The following is an 18,029-nucleotide window of genomic DNA, read 5'->3' on the forward strand; positions in this document are numbered from 1 at the left end:
CGGAATTAACGAAAGCCCCACCCCACCCCTGCGCCCCCATACATCCTTGCAAGTTTTGAACAGTGACCATCTTGTGAAGAACAGCCACATGTTGAAATGTTTGCAAGCAGAGCAGCAGCACAACTGAAGGAAGAATTATACTTTAAACAAGCTGGACAATAGGACTGTGAGTAGTAGTTGAAAGAGAACAAATATTGATTTCATTTTCGAGTTAATCTGGTGAAGTGCATGTTTGGAATCTGAGGTGTGTGCATGTGATGAAGAAAACTCAACAATTTTGGTAAGTAAATGTAGTAGCTAAATTGGCTAACAAGGCAACCTAATTGGTAATGACAGGCGTTTAGTGCTCTCGTTTTTGATCCTGGAGTTGACTTCTGTTGTCGGTGGTCAATCGTACCCTCATATTGTCTCGCTACGCAGTTTATCTGGCCATGAAAATCAGGTCATGCTTTGGTTTAGAGCAGTGGCAGTTGGTGAATATTGTAACCGGAGGGTGCGAGCATTTTCCAGAAGCGAGTAACCGAGTGTGGCAAGGGATCGGCACTAACCCAGGAGGCTTGCTGAGGGGGACTCCCACCCCCATGAGCACGTTTACCATCATGGATTCAAATGGTGCGTTTTACAGCACCCTTTATGTGGAAAATTGTGTAGAAAGCTATATAATTTATAATCTGTTCAGTAGGGAAAGACAAAACAATCCAATAGATTCCAAGTCACCAATAGTACACAGAAACATTACCCAATGTGATTTCGTGATACTTGGACCCTTAAGATATGCCGGCCAAACAATTGCTAAGAAACGCCCGCCCTTGCCTGTTAGATCCCCCGCCCCCTCGTTTCTTGGTTCCATAACTTAGTTCTTCTCCCTGTGATTGTAGCTAGCTGTGCGCTCAATAATCACTCTAATAGTAATAGAAAGGGTTTGACTGTGGCTATTTTGTAACCGGCTGAGAAGATACTAGAATAGAGAGATACCAGTTGGCCCGCTTGGCAGGTTTAGCCTTCATACCACATCTCCATGGATTGATCTGAACAGATGCTGATTCCCACTGATTCTCAGCCAGGAAGATTTCTCAGTGAGTTGAAGCACAAGCTTCATAGGGCTATGTGCAACCTGCAGTGACAGGTTAAAATTCCAGCAGGGTCAGCTCTGGCATTCATCGTTCTCTGGTTAATAAATTGAATAACATTACGTTGTGTAGTAAAAATACCCATTTGTAAAGTGCACAGAACGTGGACAAATCCAGCATGTAAGCCCTACATGAACATATTATTATTATTATTATTATTATTATTATTATTTAAATATGTAAAAGTAGGAGTTGGTCTTAACAAAATTCTCCCTACCATTTCATCTGCAGATTGCATATTTATTAGAGAACAAAAAACAATGTTCTTTTTTCATCCCCAATTATGCTGCATTTGTCTGATGGCCTCATGAAGGGCATTTTCTCTTTGATAGCAAGGTTCTGTTCCAGTCCGAGATTAGGAATTGGGTCCAGATTTACGAGATGGACCTCAAAGGCTAAACGAATGACATAGCTGTGGTTACACTGGGTGACCTATTTTAGTGTTGTGTGAGAAACCGGACTGTATTCTCCCACCCACTCCCTCGGGATCTCCATTCAGGTGGCCAGGGAAGTGCCATTGCTTTTGGATCCCGACCCTGGTGGTGGACAAGCGAGGGAGGATCGCCTGAGTGGAGGGTCACAGGGGATTGGGCAGAAGATACCTAAGGGCGAGACATGGTATTTCCCCAGTCCCAAAACCACCCTAACCTACTCTCTCTCAGCCTTTATGGGGTATCTCCAGTCTCACCCCATCTCCCCCTGCCCATTTCCACCAAACACTGAGACGAGGAAGAGGTGATGAGGATCAGTAAGGATTACCCATAGGAATAACATGGGGAAGTTGGGAGAAACCTCCCATATAGAGAACTCCAGCTGTCCCACTAGCAGTCAGGCAGGGTCAGGCATTCAACAGTAACCATTGACACCTGACTCCATGTGAATGGTCTTTTCACTATAGAAGCTGTGGTCTGGCACAGGTGTATGAGGGAGTAGGAGAGCGAGTGGGCGAGCCAGCAGGAAAATGAGTTGGGAGGGAGCCAAGTGGCCAGCATTATCCAAGAGCAGAGGCCAGAGACCGGAATGCCGAGACGCGGAGGAACTGACGTGCAAAAGGGCAGTAGTGTGGCGAGAGAGCTGTGTCTCCAAGGAGCCAAGAAAGGTCTGTACACAATAGTCGAGGCGCATGCTGGTGCCCCACAGGATCTGTTTGTGAATGCTCGTTCCCCCTGGCCACTGAGACAGCCCATGAGTGTCTGAGGGACAGGTGGCGAGACCCTGACCTCGGAACATAGAGCCAGATTGAAGCAGTGGTGCAGAAGACAGCTTGGTGAGTCGGAACGCTTTACTGACCCAGGTTGTGAAGAGCGCGATACAAGGTAACGCCATAGAACGTGTACAAAAGCAGATTGCATTTGTATGGGCGTTCATTGAAGCTGATGGGAAAATCTCCCACAAAGATGAAAGTAACAGCGTAACAGTGTAAGCGCTTGACGTGCGTGTGTATGCTGGACTATAACATAATATGAATGAAAGTGGGCCAGAAGCCTGTGGAGAAGGTGCAAGAGGCATGAAGGAAAGGACAATGTAAAAGAGGGTGCAAGTGACCCAAAGGGGGCCGGAAGGCCATGGAAAAATGAGCAAGAGGCACGAAAAGAAAGGACATTATAAAAAGGGTATGAGTGTCCCGAAAAGAAAGAAACAAGTTTAATAGTGTGCGAATGCATGAAAGAAGCGCATAAGGGGCACAAGCAAGATAAAGGTCAGTGCAAGTGTGCACGGAAAAGGGGAAGGAACATAGGAGAATGGTGTAGGAAGTTGCAATGTGTAAAAGGAAGTGAAAGTAACAAAGCAAGAGAGGGACAAAGGGTCAAGGTGGCCGCGCTGAGGAAAAGTAAACAGCCTAGCGTTTTAGAAAGCCTCTGATATCACCCCACAAGAGAATGACATGCAGGAAAAGATTGTACATAAAGAAGGCACATCCTGACCTTTGTTGTGAAAGCTGGAAGAAGTCTGCACTTGAGGAAGGGAATCCTGATGGGCCTATTGAAGAAACGGACTTTGTGTTTTGCATTTAAAGCTGAAAGTGAATCAGGAGTTTGAATTCACGTTAGGGCCCTGTGGAGAAGGTCGTACGAACAACACTGGTGATTGAACCCTCTTTGTGGCATTGACCAAATTGCACCTGTTGAGAAGACCACCTGAAACCAACTTTGGTTTCGTCATTTTTGTTGAACCACTATTTTTCCTTTTCAAGAAACTCCCTATCATGTTTTTGTACAGCGTGAGGGCAAGCATAGGTTTAGACACAGACTGAATTTTATTATGGACTACTAGACTACGACGGCCATTAGAAACATCAGTTAAGGGAACCATCCTTTTAGAGTTGGGGTCAGTCAGGCATTCCACCACCCTAGGAACCTTAGTAAATACAGCTCTTTAAACAAATACTTTTGAGTATGTGTCTCTTGCTACCACGCCTGTCTCACATTTGGCGTATCACCTTTCCTGACTGTCACTTTCTGTTCTTCAGATGAATCCGGCCTGAACATGAATGAAGTTGGCCACATCCCACAAACAATGGCCAGCCATCAGGGTTCTTCCATTGGAATCTCTGGAGACCAGAAGCACCCTGCAGATATGCTCAGACCAGACCCCAGGGATAATATCCATACAGGTAAGCTGCTGCTGCTGCTGCTGCTGCTGCTGCTGCTGCTGCTGCTGCTGCTGCTGCGTGGAAGTCTGTGGATGACCCAAGTCAGTCTGTGTGAAACAGTGGAGGCAGAAAGAATTGTGTAATACGGCTATAGAATGATTTGCGCCTCCTTCTTCTATTCCCCATTGCCCCCCTCCACCAATAACAGTAAACTTTGAATTCCCTTTTTAACTGGTGTGAAAACATTTAAATATAAAATAACTTTTGTATTACTACATTTAGAATAGTACCATTTGCATTGAGGGAGTTTTCCTATTAAATGCATTATTTTGTTTTTACTTTATTTTGTTAAATCATTCTTGTCCCTTTTTAGTTTCTCCCTTTTAGTTTGCTCCATGGCGCCCTTTCTATTAATTCTTGTTGTGTTTTTTTTTCTTTTTTTCTAATTTGCCTTTACAATTTTCTTTAGGGGAGGGGACATCCATGCATTATCCCACAGTGCCCTACTCACACACCCCTTCCTCCAGCCCATCCCCAAATTCTTTATCACTCATTAATATTTTAAAGTCTGTACTTCCATAGAAGACATTTTCACATTTCACCAGCACTGTATTGTTTGGAAATTGGGATGAGGGCAAATATTAAGACTAATGGTTCCCGGGGCAACAATGTTGCGTTTTTGGGGTGTGTACCACACTGTTCTGCCATTTTTATGGTCTGCATTGCATGCATTCACCTGAATCTGAAATGTAAAAGAGGGGGTACTTAGGGGAGTTGGGGAAAGGACAGCTGTTGTGCGTTGCTGTTGGTGAGTGTAGAACAGGGAGCAATTGTCATCTGTATGGGTTTCTTTTCTGGGTGGATTGCGATTTGAATCCCAGATGTTTGCATTTCCAGATGGGAGGCCTAGGGAGTCTGGGGAAGGTCTTGTTGCTTTGGACTGTGGCATGGGTTTGCAAGTCGATAAGGGATGTAGAGTTGCAGCTGGGTTGAGGGTTTTGTTTAGCGTTTTGTGTTGGCGAGCATGTGTTAAGTGATGGTGGATGAAAAGTTAAGTTGTTCGTAGGTTACGCTCTTTGTAAGCCATGATAGTTTGGCATACTTACATTTCTCATTGGTCCTGATGATGACATTTTGAGAAAGTACTTGTTTCCTAAGTTCCTGGTTTCAGGGCATGTTTGGAGATCTATCCTGTGGTCTCTGGGGTCCACTAGCCGAGAGCTTTTGATGGATTGCCCCTTGTGTTTTCCTATCCTGTAGATTTGTTTTGTGTTTGTTAGTGCCATGTGTGATTCCCGGTCCTCTTGTGGTGGATCTGGTCATGAAAGGGCTGCAAATTGGGTTTTCCTTTTAGATGTGTTTCTTCTTGTTTGTTCGTTCCATGTGTGATTAGCGGGTCCTCTTGTTGGTTCCATGTGTGATTACTGGGTCCTCTTGTGGTGGATCTGGTCCTGAAAAGGCTGCAAATTGATTTTTCTTTTAGATGTGTTGCTTCTTGTTTGTTGGTTCCACGTGTGATTAGCGGGTCCTCTTGTGGTGGGTCTGGTCTTGAAGGGCTGCAAATTGGGTTTTCCTCTAGATTTGTTTCTTGTTGTTTGTTGGTTCCATGTGTGATTCTCGGGTCCTCTTGTGCTGGGTGTGGTGCTGGAAATGGCAGCCCCAGTTTGACCTGGCCGCCTGATGCTATTGGGAACTGTCATTTGGGTTTCTGTTGGTGGTTCCTTGTTGACTATTTGGTCATTGTGGAATTGGGGCATTTCTTGAGTGGCTACCAGGTTGTACAATGGTGGTGATTTTGTGGCAGCACATTGTAGTGCATTTCTCTCTGTACAGGATGTGAGTAGTTCTTTACCCTACAGTTTTCAAAAGCCATGTATTTTGCAGTTTTATAAACTTAAAATGGTCTTTTGTTGTCCTGATTTCTTTGCGAGTGGAGTTACACAGTTGTGTTGTGAAGGCGGGGAAGGTGGCACCTCCATATTTGCTTTTCTCAAAGTGCTTGGATTTGTTGTGAAGGAATTCAGCTCCTTGACTATGCAGTGCTATGTGTGTGATGCAGGGTGCTTTAAAATTGATTATTTCCTTCACCGGCAACAGTGGAGGCTTCTCATGGTTGAGGTGATGTGTTCCATCCTATTACCATCTGGGTTTCTCCCTCCTCGCCTCGCTGCTGCTTGTGGGCTCCATATCCAACATTTGCTAACCCTCCTCTAGTTAGCACAACTGCAATTCCATAAGGGCTCCCCTCTCACTCGTTCTTACATCCTTTTCCCTCTCCCGCTATACTGCAGGTAGGTCACATGACTATGCTAATGGCAACATAACTTTTGTTCATGTTTTGATTGAAGTGGCAGACGTGACCTCCCAAGTCTTAAAAATAAATTGCTTGTGCTCGCTTGACTGTGTGGGCAGCAGCCCTAGCCCACTTGTGTGTAATACTAGCCTTAGTAGTGGCAGAAAAAGGGTGGATTTCCCTATATCGGCATCCCACTGGAGATCTGAGGTACCCAGCATTCCCCACGGGTAGCTTGCATGGTATCCTGCCATATGGTCAGCATAACCACTTTTAAGTATTTGCGGTTCTGAAATTGTCTCAGAATGATTTAAGCCCTGTGTTGTAAATCAACTTGACTCTTCTGTTGACCTTTGGCTATAACATTGCACCAAATATCCTTTGCCCCATGCACTAGAAAGGAGACTCTGGCAGTGTCACCCCACATTAGCTATTGGTAAACAAGAAATGTGTGGGTTTCTTTAAAACCCCAGTGAACATAGTCTCTATGCTTTGCAAGTGTAAGTACTTTTAGAGGGTTTGGCCCAAAGCAAACTGGCCCATGAACGGAAAAATTAGGCAAGGGGCTGGCAATGGCGGTTGCATGTTTTACAGGTAATTTCAGGTCGTCATACCTATAGCCCAAACAGAGAATGTTAACCGTGATTTTTAGGAAGCTTAACATGTTTTGGTATTAGAGCACCGAATTAAGAGGTGTCTGTTGGATATGGTTTACTAATGATGTTAATGTATACGTTTAAGGTACACAGGATTAGACATAATAGGCAAAAGGATCCAGCAACACTCTAGCGAGGCCATACAGAAGGTTTTGCATTTTTAAAGCGCTCACACAGCCCGGGGGCATCGAGGCGCTGTTACAGGAATATGTCTCTTAGTTGCGTATTTATAACGTGCTTAATACCCGGGGGTCGAACCTGTGTTGCTTTGTGTCATCTTGTTTCCAAGGCGAGCACGTTGGCGCTGAGCTATCCTCGTAGGCATGGGAAAGGCATTTGCCAGGCACTGCTGTAATGGTATTAACTGGCTATCGATGGCAGAATTTGCAAAAGGTGCGAGTACCTGGACATATAATAGCAGTGCCTGCCAAACGCCTAATAAGATAGCCCAGCGGGTTGAGTGTTCACTGCTGCAATCTGTGTGTGGTCTGCAGGTTCGAATCCCGGCGAGGCCAACTCAGCCTCTGATCCTTCCGAGGTCAATTAAGTGTCAACTCAGGATGGGTCATATGGTATGTATATATGTTCTATGTAAAGCGCTTGGGCTTGAGCGCTGTATAAATAACACACAGTTGCAAGCCAAAACTGTTGGCTTTGCCAATGCTTGTTTTAACAGGACTTCAGTGAAGGACACGCATAGTATTTAGAAATCGAGTGGCTGAAGGCAGACCTGGTTGACATTTTCATTACACCAGTAGCGCCTTTACAGCAAGCCGCAGACGACTGCTTGGAAAAAATGAGTAACCTAAAACTGTACACGTTTTCTGTAATCCAAGTTATTTGGCTTGTTTGTTGCTGCTTCGAAATTATTCTTTAGCAACAAGATTTAATGGACAAACGTATTAATGACGTTTCCACAAGACTGCCTTTGAACTGTTGAGCTGCCATTTCTCAGACCTAACGTGACGCACGCGCTCTTACTGCCCACGTGACTCTCCTCTCGCCCTTCTCTTCTAGTGCCGCTCGTTAGCAAGATGCGCCTGCGCAAGGTTCTTCCTGAATGCAACTACAAGCCCAGCTACCTCATCAAGGGATACCCGCTCCAGCGCTACCAGGGGCTTCAATTCGTAAGTCCAACCTTGAAGGATAGTGTGGCTTCTGTGGAGGAGGTCGCTTAAATGTTTGACCAACCTTGATCACTTAGAGATCTGCAATGTCCATACAGGTTTCTGCTTCTGCCTACATGTTCACCATGTCATTTACAAGATGGTGTTTTGTGATATTAAGATATATATATATATTTTTAGAAGTGTTCTGAAAGCTGGTCTCCTACACAGTACAAAGTAACCTACAGGAGAAGTGTTGGGGGTGATCTGACCCCAATGATGGGTGCAGGAGCACCACTAGTGCTGCTTAACCACTCGAAAAAGAGAGGACTGCAGTGCACAGATGGGAGAACTTCTCACATCTGTACACTGCCGCACTGAGTACAGCCAGTGGTGCTCCAACACCTGTCCTCGGGCCATTTCACCCCATCACTGCTCCTTTACGTTACTGTGTCCATCTGGGCTAAACATTTCATTTTGCAGACTATTGACTCGTGGCGGTGCTGTACATCCTGTCTCTGTCCAGATGTTTTGGACTACTGTTCCCTTGACCCCTCACCATTGACTGGGCTGGCTAGGGGATGATGGAAGTTGAAGTTTTTAAAATGTGTGGAGAGCCAAATGATCCAGACTTTTAGTAGGCATACCATGTGCGAACCAAATGGCTTTTATTATTGTGTTGCCCAAAATGCTGAGTTTAAAAAAAATGTAACTAACATAATATTCTGCTGCATTGGACAATTCATTGGCTTTCGAAAAAGTCCCAAAGATTCTGTCATGTTTCCACATGTTTTGCTACAGTATTAGGTGGTATTATGTGAGCAGAGAGCGCCACCACGAGGTCATTTAATGAACGCCTCATTTTGAGCTGCAGAAGCACATAGTAAACAAGGTTCCCGCAGCAGAGTAGTTTTTACTTTGAGAATGCCCAGTGCGGAGCTATTCACGCAGCGTTAGTTTCTCAGACCCAATACTAGAATGCCACCAGTCATGATATCCAAACAAAAAAGATCCTAAAGACTCAGATCGCAAGTGAGATGACAAGTCGACAGTGTGCAGACCTGGTGGCGTCCCGCTTTTTCCAATCAAATCTGTGGACCTTTTTTCCCGCCAAGTACTTGATCATCTGTTTCCAGTGAAGTGCCTGCGACAGGGACATGCTGAAAGGTTGCTGTTCTCTCCAGCCGGTATCCTTAGAGAGATTTTTGCTTTTACATTATTAAACACCCTATATCAGATGGTTGCGAGTGAGGTGCTGGGAGGAGAATTAAATTACTCTGCAACTCCACCCGTTAGTATCATCAACAAATCACCCTGAAACTGCATTACCTCCAAGTCCCCTTCTCACTCGTCCCAGTCCATTACATCAATAAATCCGGACTGGGACGAGGAAGGGAATGACTATGTGTAATGAAGATTACCAGTAAATAATCCCAGCATTACCTCCCCGTCCCTCTCTGCCTCGTCCCAGTCCAGACCTCATGGTCTAATAGACTGGGACAAGGAAGAGCAGGACAAGCCGTAATGAAGACTGCCAGTAAGTAATCCCTGCATTAGGTGACATTGGCAGCAGTGCTTAATTTGTTGGGGTGTTTGCCCTGGCACTTATTTTTGAGCCCCGGCACTTATTGTCTCAGTCGCACTTTAATTATGAAGTGGTGATAGTCAGTGCATCCATCAACCGCAATGAGCAGGTGCAAGCTGTGGTGTAACCCCAAATATGTCAACACTGTGGGGAGCAACTATGGGTGGTGGCAGCTGTTGTGCCCCCCCTCAAGGCCACAGGAGTGCTAGAAAATAGTTGGGCCCTGATCACTGATTGGCAGCAACCTCTTGATTGCCTTGCATTTGGGTCATTCTGAAGGTTCGATACTGTTGGATTTATCATCTGCAGATCGCTGGTGATTTATGGAGCACTTCGTGCCCGAGTCCCATGGGTCAAACCCATGTGGCACAACGTCGTCCTGTTACCAAGGGCAACCATTTCCCCCATAGCTATCCTCCTAGCTGGTCGTTACAGTAGTCTATGAAATCCCACTTGACCTGGTGAAAAATATTGATGGGGATCTTCGGCTTAGCCTTTCAACGGATCAGTTGCTTCCTGTTTACTGTAGTCACCATGGACACAGCAGCTTGGTTGAGCAGAACAAAGTACTAGTGTTCACTCGCCAAGGATCTTAGTTGTTGCCACTGCTCGTAAACGTTTACATGTGTTTGCTGGCATGGCCAGTGCTAGCCATGGGCAGTCTGTGTTGTCATCCAGGTTTTGCTTAGATATCCTTGATATGTGGTCATGGAATACCGCACAAATTATTGACATGCTGAAACATGGTGTCGTTTGCCATCTGTATTAGCTGAAAGCTGTTTCTGTCGATAAGTGGGTACCTTACCAGTCTATAACTCCTGAAAATTCTGCCCAGTTTGGTTGGCGTTCTGGCAAAAGATTCCTTTCCAATATCTCCTTTTAGGATTTTCTACATCGCCTGAGGCGGTAGCTTGTGGGGCAGATTCCAGTGTGGGCTCTAAAGCATCGGGGGACGAGAGCGTGCATTTGTCCACTGTGCACATCCCTGATTCTGAGGATGCTCGACCCTTGAAAAGCCAGAACCCCACAATGGCCTTCCCATTGCCATATGTTACACTGTAGTCGTATACATATGTTTAAACCAAAAGCAGGAGTCTGCCAACTGTGCCTCTCCACATGTGTAGGACTGCAACTCCCATGATCTTTCACCACTGAATTAGCTGACTAGGGTTGATGGGAGTTTTAGTTCAAAGCATCTGGGGAGCCGAAGATTTCAGAGCCCTGTCCTTTACCTATTGTGTCTTTGAGGTTTAGAAAAATAATTCTTTGAACGTCACTTGCAAATCTTCCCCACATCCTTGACATGGTTTATGTGGTGGTGTGGTGTAGGACAGTTTGGACAGGTACATGGGCCCATCCTTCTTAAGGGCCTCAATTAGCATTAGACTGACTCCAAGGCAGCCATGCTATTGGCGCGTCTATGTGCCACAGTTGTTGCCCTTTCCTTTAGTCTCTCTCCCTCCTTTTCCATTCTGTCTGTACCCCGATCCCTTCACCCAGCTGTTTTTCCCCTGTACATTTTTTTATGCTAAGAATTTCCTTTTTTTCTGCGAGAGTCCAGCTCTCTCTGTAAGCATTTTCTTAAAAACCACCTTTTAATTTGTATCCATTTATGTCAATGTGCCTCATTCTAAGTCTGGCAGTCCGGAAATAAGGGTGCCGGTAGCAGGCTTCATCCGTCCATACTTGAACAGAAGATATCCTTGGAAAGGCGGAACCAAGCTGAGCTGAAAACCATAACAATGTGACTGTGAGTGACAGTAAAAGGCCACTGCCAAAGACTTTGGGAGAGTGAGAGACCTCAGCACCTGAGCGTACAGCCTAACTCTCAGGAAAATGAAGGTGACTGCGGTTGAGGCATTGGAGTGTGCAGCCTCATTCTGTTGATTTCCCCCCACCCCCTCCCATGGGATCCATCAATTACTAACCACTGAACTGAGCCGACTCCTCCAAAGTGGAGGCCTACTGCCAGAAACCCTGCCCAGCTAACAATGCTGCTGTGTCCTCAACCAATGAGATACTCTGCCCCGGGTGGGGCTGGAGGTTGAGACGGAGAGACGAGAGCAAGCGTCTCACACTTATTAGGTCTGTCTCCCCTTCATTGAGCCTGCGTTGCAGGCAGCTGCTGGAGGCTTCTTTTCAGACTGTTGACACCCTTCTGGGATTAGCCGCCTATTGCCCGGAAAGCAGACCTTCTCTGATTGAGAAACTTGGTCCTGGAGCATCCGCTGCTGGTATTGGGGCACGTGGAGCAACCACTTGAATTTGAGACATACTATCTGGGCGTCTATTCTGGGGCTAGAACCATGGACTTGACCTGAGCAGGAACAGCAGCCAACAGATGAAGCCTTTCCCACCAGACCCGACCTTGCGTCTGCTGTAGATGAGCTTGTGGGAGCTTTCATTGGCCAGTTGCGCCGGGTAGAGCACAGTGAACGTGTGAAGTCAGAGCTTCTGTGTCATCGGATGAGTTAGCAGAGCTGTGAGGGTTGTTCCCTAAAGATGTTCTGCATTGGGGAGGGTGGGGTAAGTTATCTCTGGGTGCCTGAGTGGGTCATGGACGTGTTGCCAAATGAACGGGAGCTGTGGCTGCATTATAAATAACCACGTGTTTCCAATTTAGACAATGTTTGAGACCACTGTGCGGTGAAGGGATGGGATGAGGAGTCTTACAATGACTAACAGTATGCTGGAGACATGAGTGCTGCATTTTTAAGCAATGGCCAAATGTCTCTGCCAGACTGACCTTACCTAGTATATCCTGAAGCCGATACCTTCTCCTTCTAGACAACCAGTCCGGAAGCCTCTCAGGACTCTGCCTCTGGGACTACCACCCTTCTGTGCCCAAGGGGAGGGGGTCCTCTAGACATCCACTCCAGAAGTCTCTCAGGACTCTGCCTCTAGGACTACCACCCTTCTGTGACCAAGCGGATGGGGGTCTTCTAGACATCCAGTCCAGAAGCCTCTCAGGGCTCTGCCTCTAGGACTATCGCCCTTCTGTGCCCAAGCATAGGGGGGGTCTTCTAGACATTCAGTCCAGAAGCCTCTCAGGGCTCTTCCTCTAGGACTATCACCCTTCTGTGCCCAATCAGAGGGGGTCCTATAGACATCCAGTCCAGAAGCCTCTCGGGGCTCTGCTTCTAGGACTACCCTCCCTTCTGTGACCAAGCATAGGGGGGTTTCTAGACTTCCAGTCCAGAATCCTCTCAGGGTTCTGCCTCTAGGACTATCGCCCTTCTGTGCCCAAGGGGAGGGGGTATTATAGATATCCAGTCCAGAAGCCTCTCAGGGCTCTGCCTCTAGGACTACTCCCCTTCTGTGACCAAGCATAGGGGGGTCTTCTAGACTTCCAGTCCAGAAGCCTCTCAGGGCTCTGCCTCTAGGACTATCGCCCTTCTGTGCCCAAGCATAGGGGGGTCTTCTAGACATCCAGTCCAGAAGCCTCTCGGGGCTCTGCCTCTAGGACTACCCCCCCTTCTGTGACCAAGCATAGGGGGGGTTTCTAGACTTCCAGTCCAGAAGCCTCTCAGGGCTCTGCCTCTAGGACTATCGCCCTTCTGTGCCCAAGGGGAGGGGGTATTCTAGACATCCAGTCCAGAACCTCTCAGGGCTCTGCCTCTAGGACTACCCCCCCTTCTGTGACCAAGCATAGGGGGGGTTTCTAGACTTCCAGTCCAGAAGCCTCTCAGGGCTCTGCCTCTAGGACTATCGCCCTTCTGTGCCCAAGGGGAGGGGGTATTCTAGACATCCAGTCCAGAAGCCTATCAGGGCTCTGCCTCTAGGACTACCCTCCCTTCTGTGACCAAGCATAGGGGGGTTTCTAGACTTCCAGTCCAGAAGCCTCTCAGGGCTCTGCCTCTAGGACTATCGCTCTTCTGTGCCCAAGAAGAGGGGGGGGGTAGTGGGTGGTCTTCTAGACATCCAGTCCAGAAGCCTCTCAGGGCTCTGCCTCTAGGACTATCGCCCTTCTGTGCCCAAACATAGGGGGGTTTCTAGACTTCCAGTCCAGAAGCCTCTCAGGGCTCTGCCTCTAGGACTATCGCCCTTCTGTGCCCAAGAGGAGGGGGGGGGGGTGGGTGGTCTTCTAGACATCAGTCCAGAAGCCTCTCAGGGCTCTGCCTCTAGGACTATCGCCCTTCTGTGCCCAAGCAAAGGGGGGTTTCTAGACTTCCAGTCCAGAAGCCTCTCAGGGCTCTGCCTCTAGGACTATCGCCCTTCTGTGCCCAAGAGGAGGGGGGGGGTGGTCTTCTAGACATCCAGTCCAGAAGCCTCTCAGGGCTCTGCCTCTAGGACTATCGCCCTTCTGTGCCCAAGGGGAGGTGTATTCTAGACATCCAGTCCAGAAGCCTCTCAGGGCTCTGCCTCTAGGACTATCGCCCTTCTGTGCCCAAGCATAGGGGGGTCTTCTAGACTTCCAGTCCAGAAGCCTCTCAGGGCTCTGCCTCTAGGACTATCGCTCTTCTGTGCCCAAGAAGAGGGGGGGGGTAGTGGGTGGTCTTCTAGACATCCAGTCCAGAAGCCTCTCAGGGCTCTGCCTCTAGGACTATCGCCCTTCTGTGCCCAAACATAGGGGGGTTTCTAGACTTCCAGTCCAGAAGCCTCTCAGGGCTCTGCCTCTAGGACTATCGCCCTTCTGTGCCCAAGAGGAGGGGGGGGGGGTGGGTGGTCTTCTAGACATCAGTCCAGAAGCCTCTCAGGGCTCTGCCTCTAGGACTATCGCCCTTCTGTGCCCAAGCAAAGGGGGGTTTCTAGACTTCCAGTCCAGAAGCCTCTCAGGGCTCTGCCTCTAGGACTATCGCCCTTCTGTGCCCAAGAGGAGGGGGGGGGGTGGTCTTCTAGACATCCAGTCCAGAAGCCTCTCAGGGCTCTGCCTCTAGGACTATCGCCCTTCTGTGCCCAAGGGGAGGTGTATTCTAGACATCCAGTCCAGAAGCCTCTCAGGGCTCTGCCTCTAGGACTATCGCCCTTCTGTGCCCAAGCATAGGGGGGTCTTCTAGACTTCCAGTCCAGAAGCCTCTCAGGGCTCTGCCTCTAGGACTATCGCCCTTCTGTGCCCAAGAGGAGGGGGGGGGGTCGGTGGTCTTCTAGACATCCAGTCAAGGAAACCCAGAACTGCCCAGGTAATCATTCTGCATGATTTTTGTTGTTACCTTTCACAGGTTCTGATTTGAAGAGTATTTTATGCTTAATATCGCATAGTTTTCATGTTTTACACCCTCTTCCACAGTTGGGTACTTTGCCCAGGCGTTGGCTATAATTGTGCGCAGAAAGAGTGACTATACTTAATAATGCTACTCTTCGAGAAGAGAATACAGCCTCCATAGCTGTTAGTTGGGCAGAATCTTAGAGAAATGCTTGTTCTCAGGATACACAATTGGTGGCCCTCCAGATGTTTTGCACTGGAACTCCTATGATTGTTCATCACTGACTATGCTGGATGGTGCTAATGGGAGTTCTATTCCAAAACACATGGAGGGCCACGATTTCAGTATCTATGAAGGTTCTATAAATGGGGGGGGAGAAGGGGGACTAGTGGTGGTTATCAATACTACATATAACATTTATGGGGTTTCGTATGGCATTCAAGACCCAAAAGGCCTGCTTGAGGTGGAATAAAAATGTTATTTCCCATGTTAAGCGAGTTGGAAACTCGTGGAGTGTGTTTCCAGTGAGAATGCCGGCAGTAGCTACGTGCACGTATCCACTCCTCTATACCCCATGACCGGCGAGCGCTAACATGAAGCCAAAAAGGGGGCACATTTATTTAGTTTATTTGAAAAATCCTGCACACATTGCAGTGGGTTGGTAAATTTGCATGAAAATGTTTGATCCCCGGATGCAATGAAAATAGAACATTTAATATGGGTTTGAGTGGGCACTTGAGCTCATAACATTGAATTTTCACATTCAGGACCCCCTTATCCTGACTTAAAATTAATCATTTTCTGACAGAATGGGTGGTGCACAAACCATGATTCTGTTCTAAGAGCGCTGTGGCAATTGGCTACCAAGAGGTCTCATACCAGGTGCAACAACCTAAGGCGTTTGTGTATTTTTAACCGGCTTTACTTTGCAAGCTGGGATCATTAGGCCTATGCTTATAATTGTAAAAAGCCAAACTACCAGTCCCAGCGTGCACATTGCTGCTGACGAAAGTCCATGACTAGCTCCAGGTGTGGAACATCCTTGGGGGCCAGTGGGCAGCTAAGGGGATACGCTTGTCAAACTAGAAATTATATCGTGCCTCCTATTGCTATGAATATATGTATATTGGCCTACGCCAAGCTGCTAACAAGCTGCTTATAAACTACATGTGAATAAACTCGCATTGCAAGGTCCTGACCGTAGAAACCATGTAAACTGTCATTTTGGGTCAAGCCGCCATTTTAGGTTTTCTTGCTCTATAAAGTCACCATGTGAGCTAAAATGGTAGCCTATGTTATTCAGAACAGAACTTGATTGTCATGACCTCTGTACAGCTAATGTATAACTTGCCTGCAGGCCACTTGTTAGGGTCATGAGCTGAGACCTTGTCCTTCTGCTGACCTGTGTGCAATGGATTACCTGTATCACCGAAACTGATCTATAATTGAATGAGAACACCTGCTTAACTATATTGTATAAACTAAGTCCCGCATTGTAATGTTAGGCCTAGAGCATACATTATTACCATTTCTTCTTGTTAATGTATAAACCAAAGATGAACTAGATTTGACCTGGCAAGCGACCCTAGAGCAGTAACTTATTTATGGAATGGTTAACCTGAAGAAAGGCTGGACAACAGGCTGGAGAAATGTATAAAAGCCTGACTGTTTCAATGAATATTTGCACTCACTGAGCACACCGAACCACGCCGGAGTTCGCTGTGTTGTACTGAGGGTGGATAGCTATGTGAATTCTGTTCTGTTCTTTTGTAACTGGATTCAGTATAAAATAAAGTGCTTTGTATGTTCCTTTGTAACCTGTTTGGTGTGTTTCCTTTTTGGTTACCCTGCCTCATATTATTTCCTTGTTTTCACACGCTGTGGGATGTTGCAAACTATGTAGATCTTGCAGGTTCAGTGTGGCAGAAAAGTAGGTGGTCTAGAAGGGTCTTTCGGTCCCTGGGTGCTGCAAATCTCTTAAGTGCCTGCTCCCAACTGCTGGGTCTTCTGCTGTGCAGAAGATCTGAGCTGCTTCCTCTTCCTCCTCCTTTACTTTGATCATTGATGGGACTCCACTATCAATGGCCATGCCCCCTAAAGTTCATGGCGCAACAAGCACTTTGCCGCCAATCAGATCCGGGCACGCGGCAACAGATCCAGAGGCACTGGTGTTGGACTAAGCTAATTCTGACGATCATGCGTAAAGACAAATTGATAAGGGCCTGTCCTACTTTAAACGTCCTTTAATGTCTTGTTTGTTTCCCATTTCACCTGCAGGTCCATTTGGCGCATGTGTATCCCAATGATTACACCCGGCTGACTCACATGGAGGCGGAAAACAAATGCTTTTATCACGAGAATGCCTACTTGCTGGAAAGGTACGCCTTGTACCCCGGGCTGTGTCAGGGTAACCGTGTAAGCTCATACTAAGGAGAGGGGAGGAGAAGAGCGGCGGAGATGCAAATCAAAGACTCTGGCAAGCATGCCTCACTGCGCGAGCATGCGTGTCCAGCGGGTAAGAGGTTACCTCCCACAGGCTTGTGTGAGGGCCTTCCTACCAAAAAAGAGCTAGAGATGGCTGAGATTCCCAGCTAGGGTCTCTACCTGTAAAAGAGTGTCTTTGACGCGGTGTGAAGGCCAGCGCCTTGATGACGTCATTGCACAGCTGATAACTATCTAATCACAAGTTTAAACAAAGATTGAGAACACTTTCCAGTGCAATTTCCGCGGAATCTACCCTTACAATCTGTAAGGCCAGTACATATGCAGTAGCCGCACCCATAAGGGACTGACCAGAAGTTCATTTAATGTATTGCCTTGAAAAGGACCTAAGGTCGAAACACGTGTTGGCACACTTGGATGGACTGTGTTCTACATTAGAATACCTGGCCATCAAGAATTTATTAAAATGGTTAATGGTTTATTGAAAGAGCTGTGCGATTATTTGCAGATAAGCGCAATGCCAGCAAACTAACCAATACTGTTAATCATTCAGGGATTTAGATCCCAACCTTGCATAGGTGTGCAGCTGTCCTGAAACAGTAATATAAACACTTACATGGACTCATTCTCACCCAAGCGCTCTTACTGTCCAAACAGCTCCGAATTTAGTATCTGTTTTGTGCATTCCATACACAGACAGACCAATTTAGAGACCGATCACGAAGTACACCGCAGCGAGAGGAGTAGTGTGGAGGAACTACAGGTGAGGCCAAGTTACAGTCCAAACCTGGTGCTTGGTTGTGAGCACTACGTTTTCATTGCGCTTGTAGGCCACTGCCCACCAGAGTCTAAGATTGTAGTCCCCATAGCGTCATGACTCTTTTTATTATTATTTCATTGTTCGGTTTGGTTCCAGAACAGAGCCTGCATTCAGGCTCATGTGAAGCTTTGTTAGAATTATTGTGTAAATGCATTTTTCTTAGATGTGACATGATGCCCCTTGCTTAAATTATGCGTTAGTGATCTTTAGGGCTGTAATATTTTATGGCTGGCGAAAGATTCTTTGAGAAAACAATAACA

The 18,029-nt window shown here is 47.0% G+C and overlaps 1 protein-coding gene across 1 annotated transcript in view; it reads left to right on the plus strand.

Moving 5' to 3' along the window:
• B4GALNT3 (beta-1,4-N-acetyl-galactosaminyltransferase 3) overlaps positions 1–18,029 on the plus strand; it is a 946,759-nt gene that overhangs the window by 795,604 nt on the left and 133,126 nt on the right. The window contains exons 10-12 of the mRNA XM_069628599.1: positions 3,601–3,744; positions 7,690–7,799; positions 16,785–16,885. Coding sequence (XP_069484700.1) covers positions 3,601–3,744; positions 7,690–7,799; positions 16,785–16,885 — 355 coding nt within the window. The remainder of the gene's footprint in view (positions 1–3,600; positions 3,745–7,689; positions 7,800–16,784; positions 16,886–18,029) is intronic.

This window comes from Ambystoma mexicanum, chromosome 12, assembly GCF_040938575.1.
Source record: "Ambystoma mexicanum isolate Mex_15411 chromosome 12, UKY_AmexF1_1, whole genome shotgun sequence".
Classification (NCBI taxonomy): Eukaryota; Metazoa; Chordata; class Amphibia; order Caudata; family Ambystomatidae; genus Ambystoma; species Ambystoma mexicanum.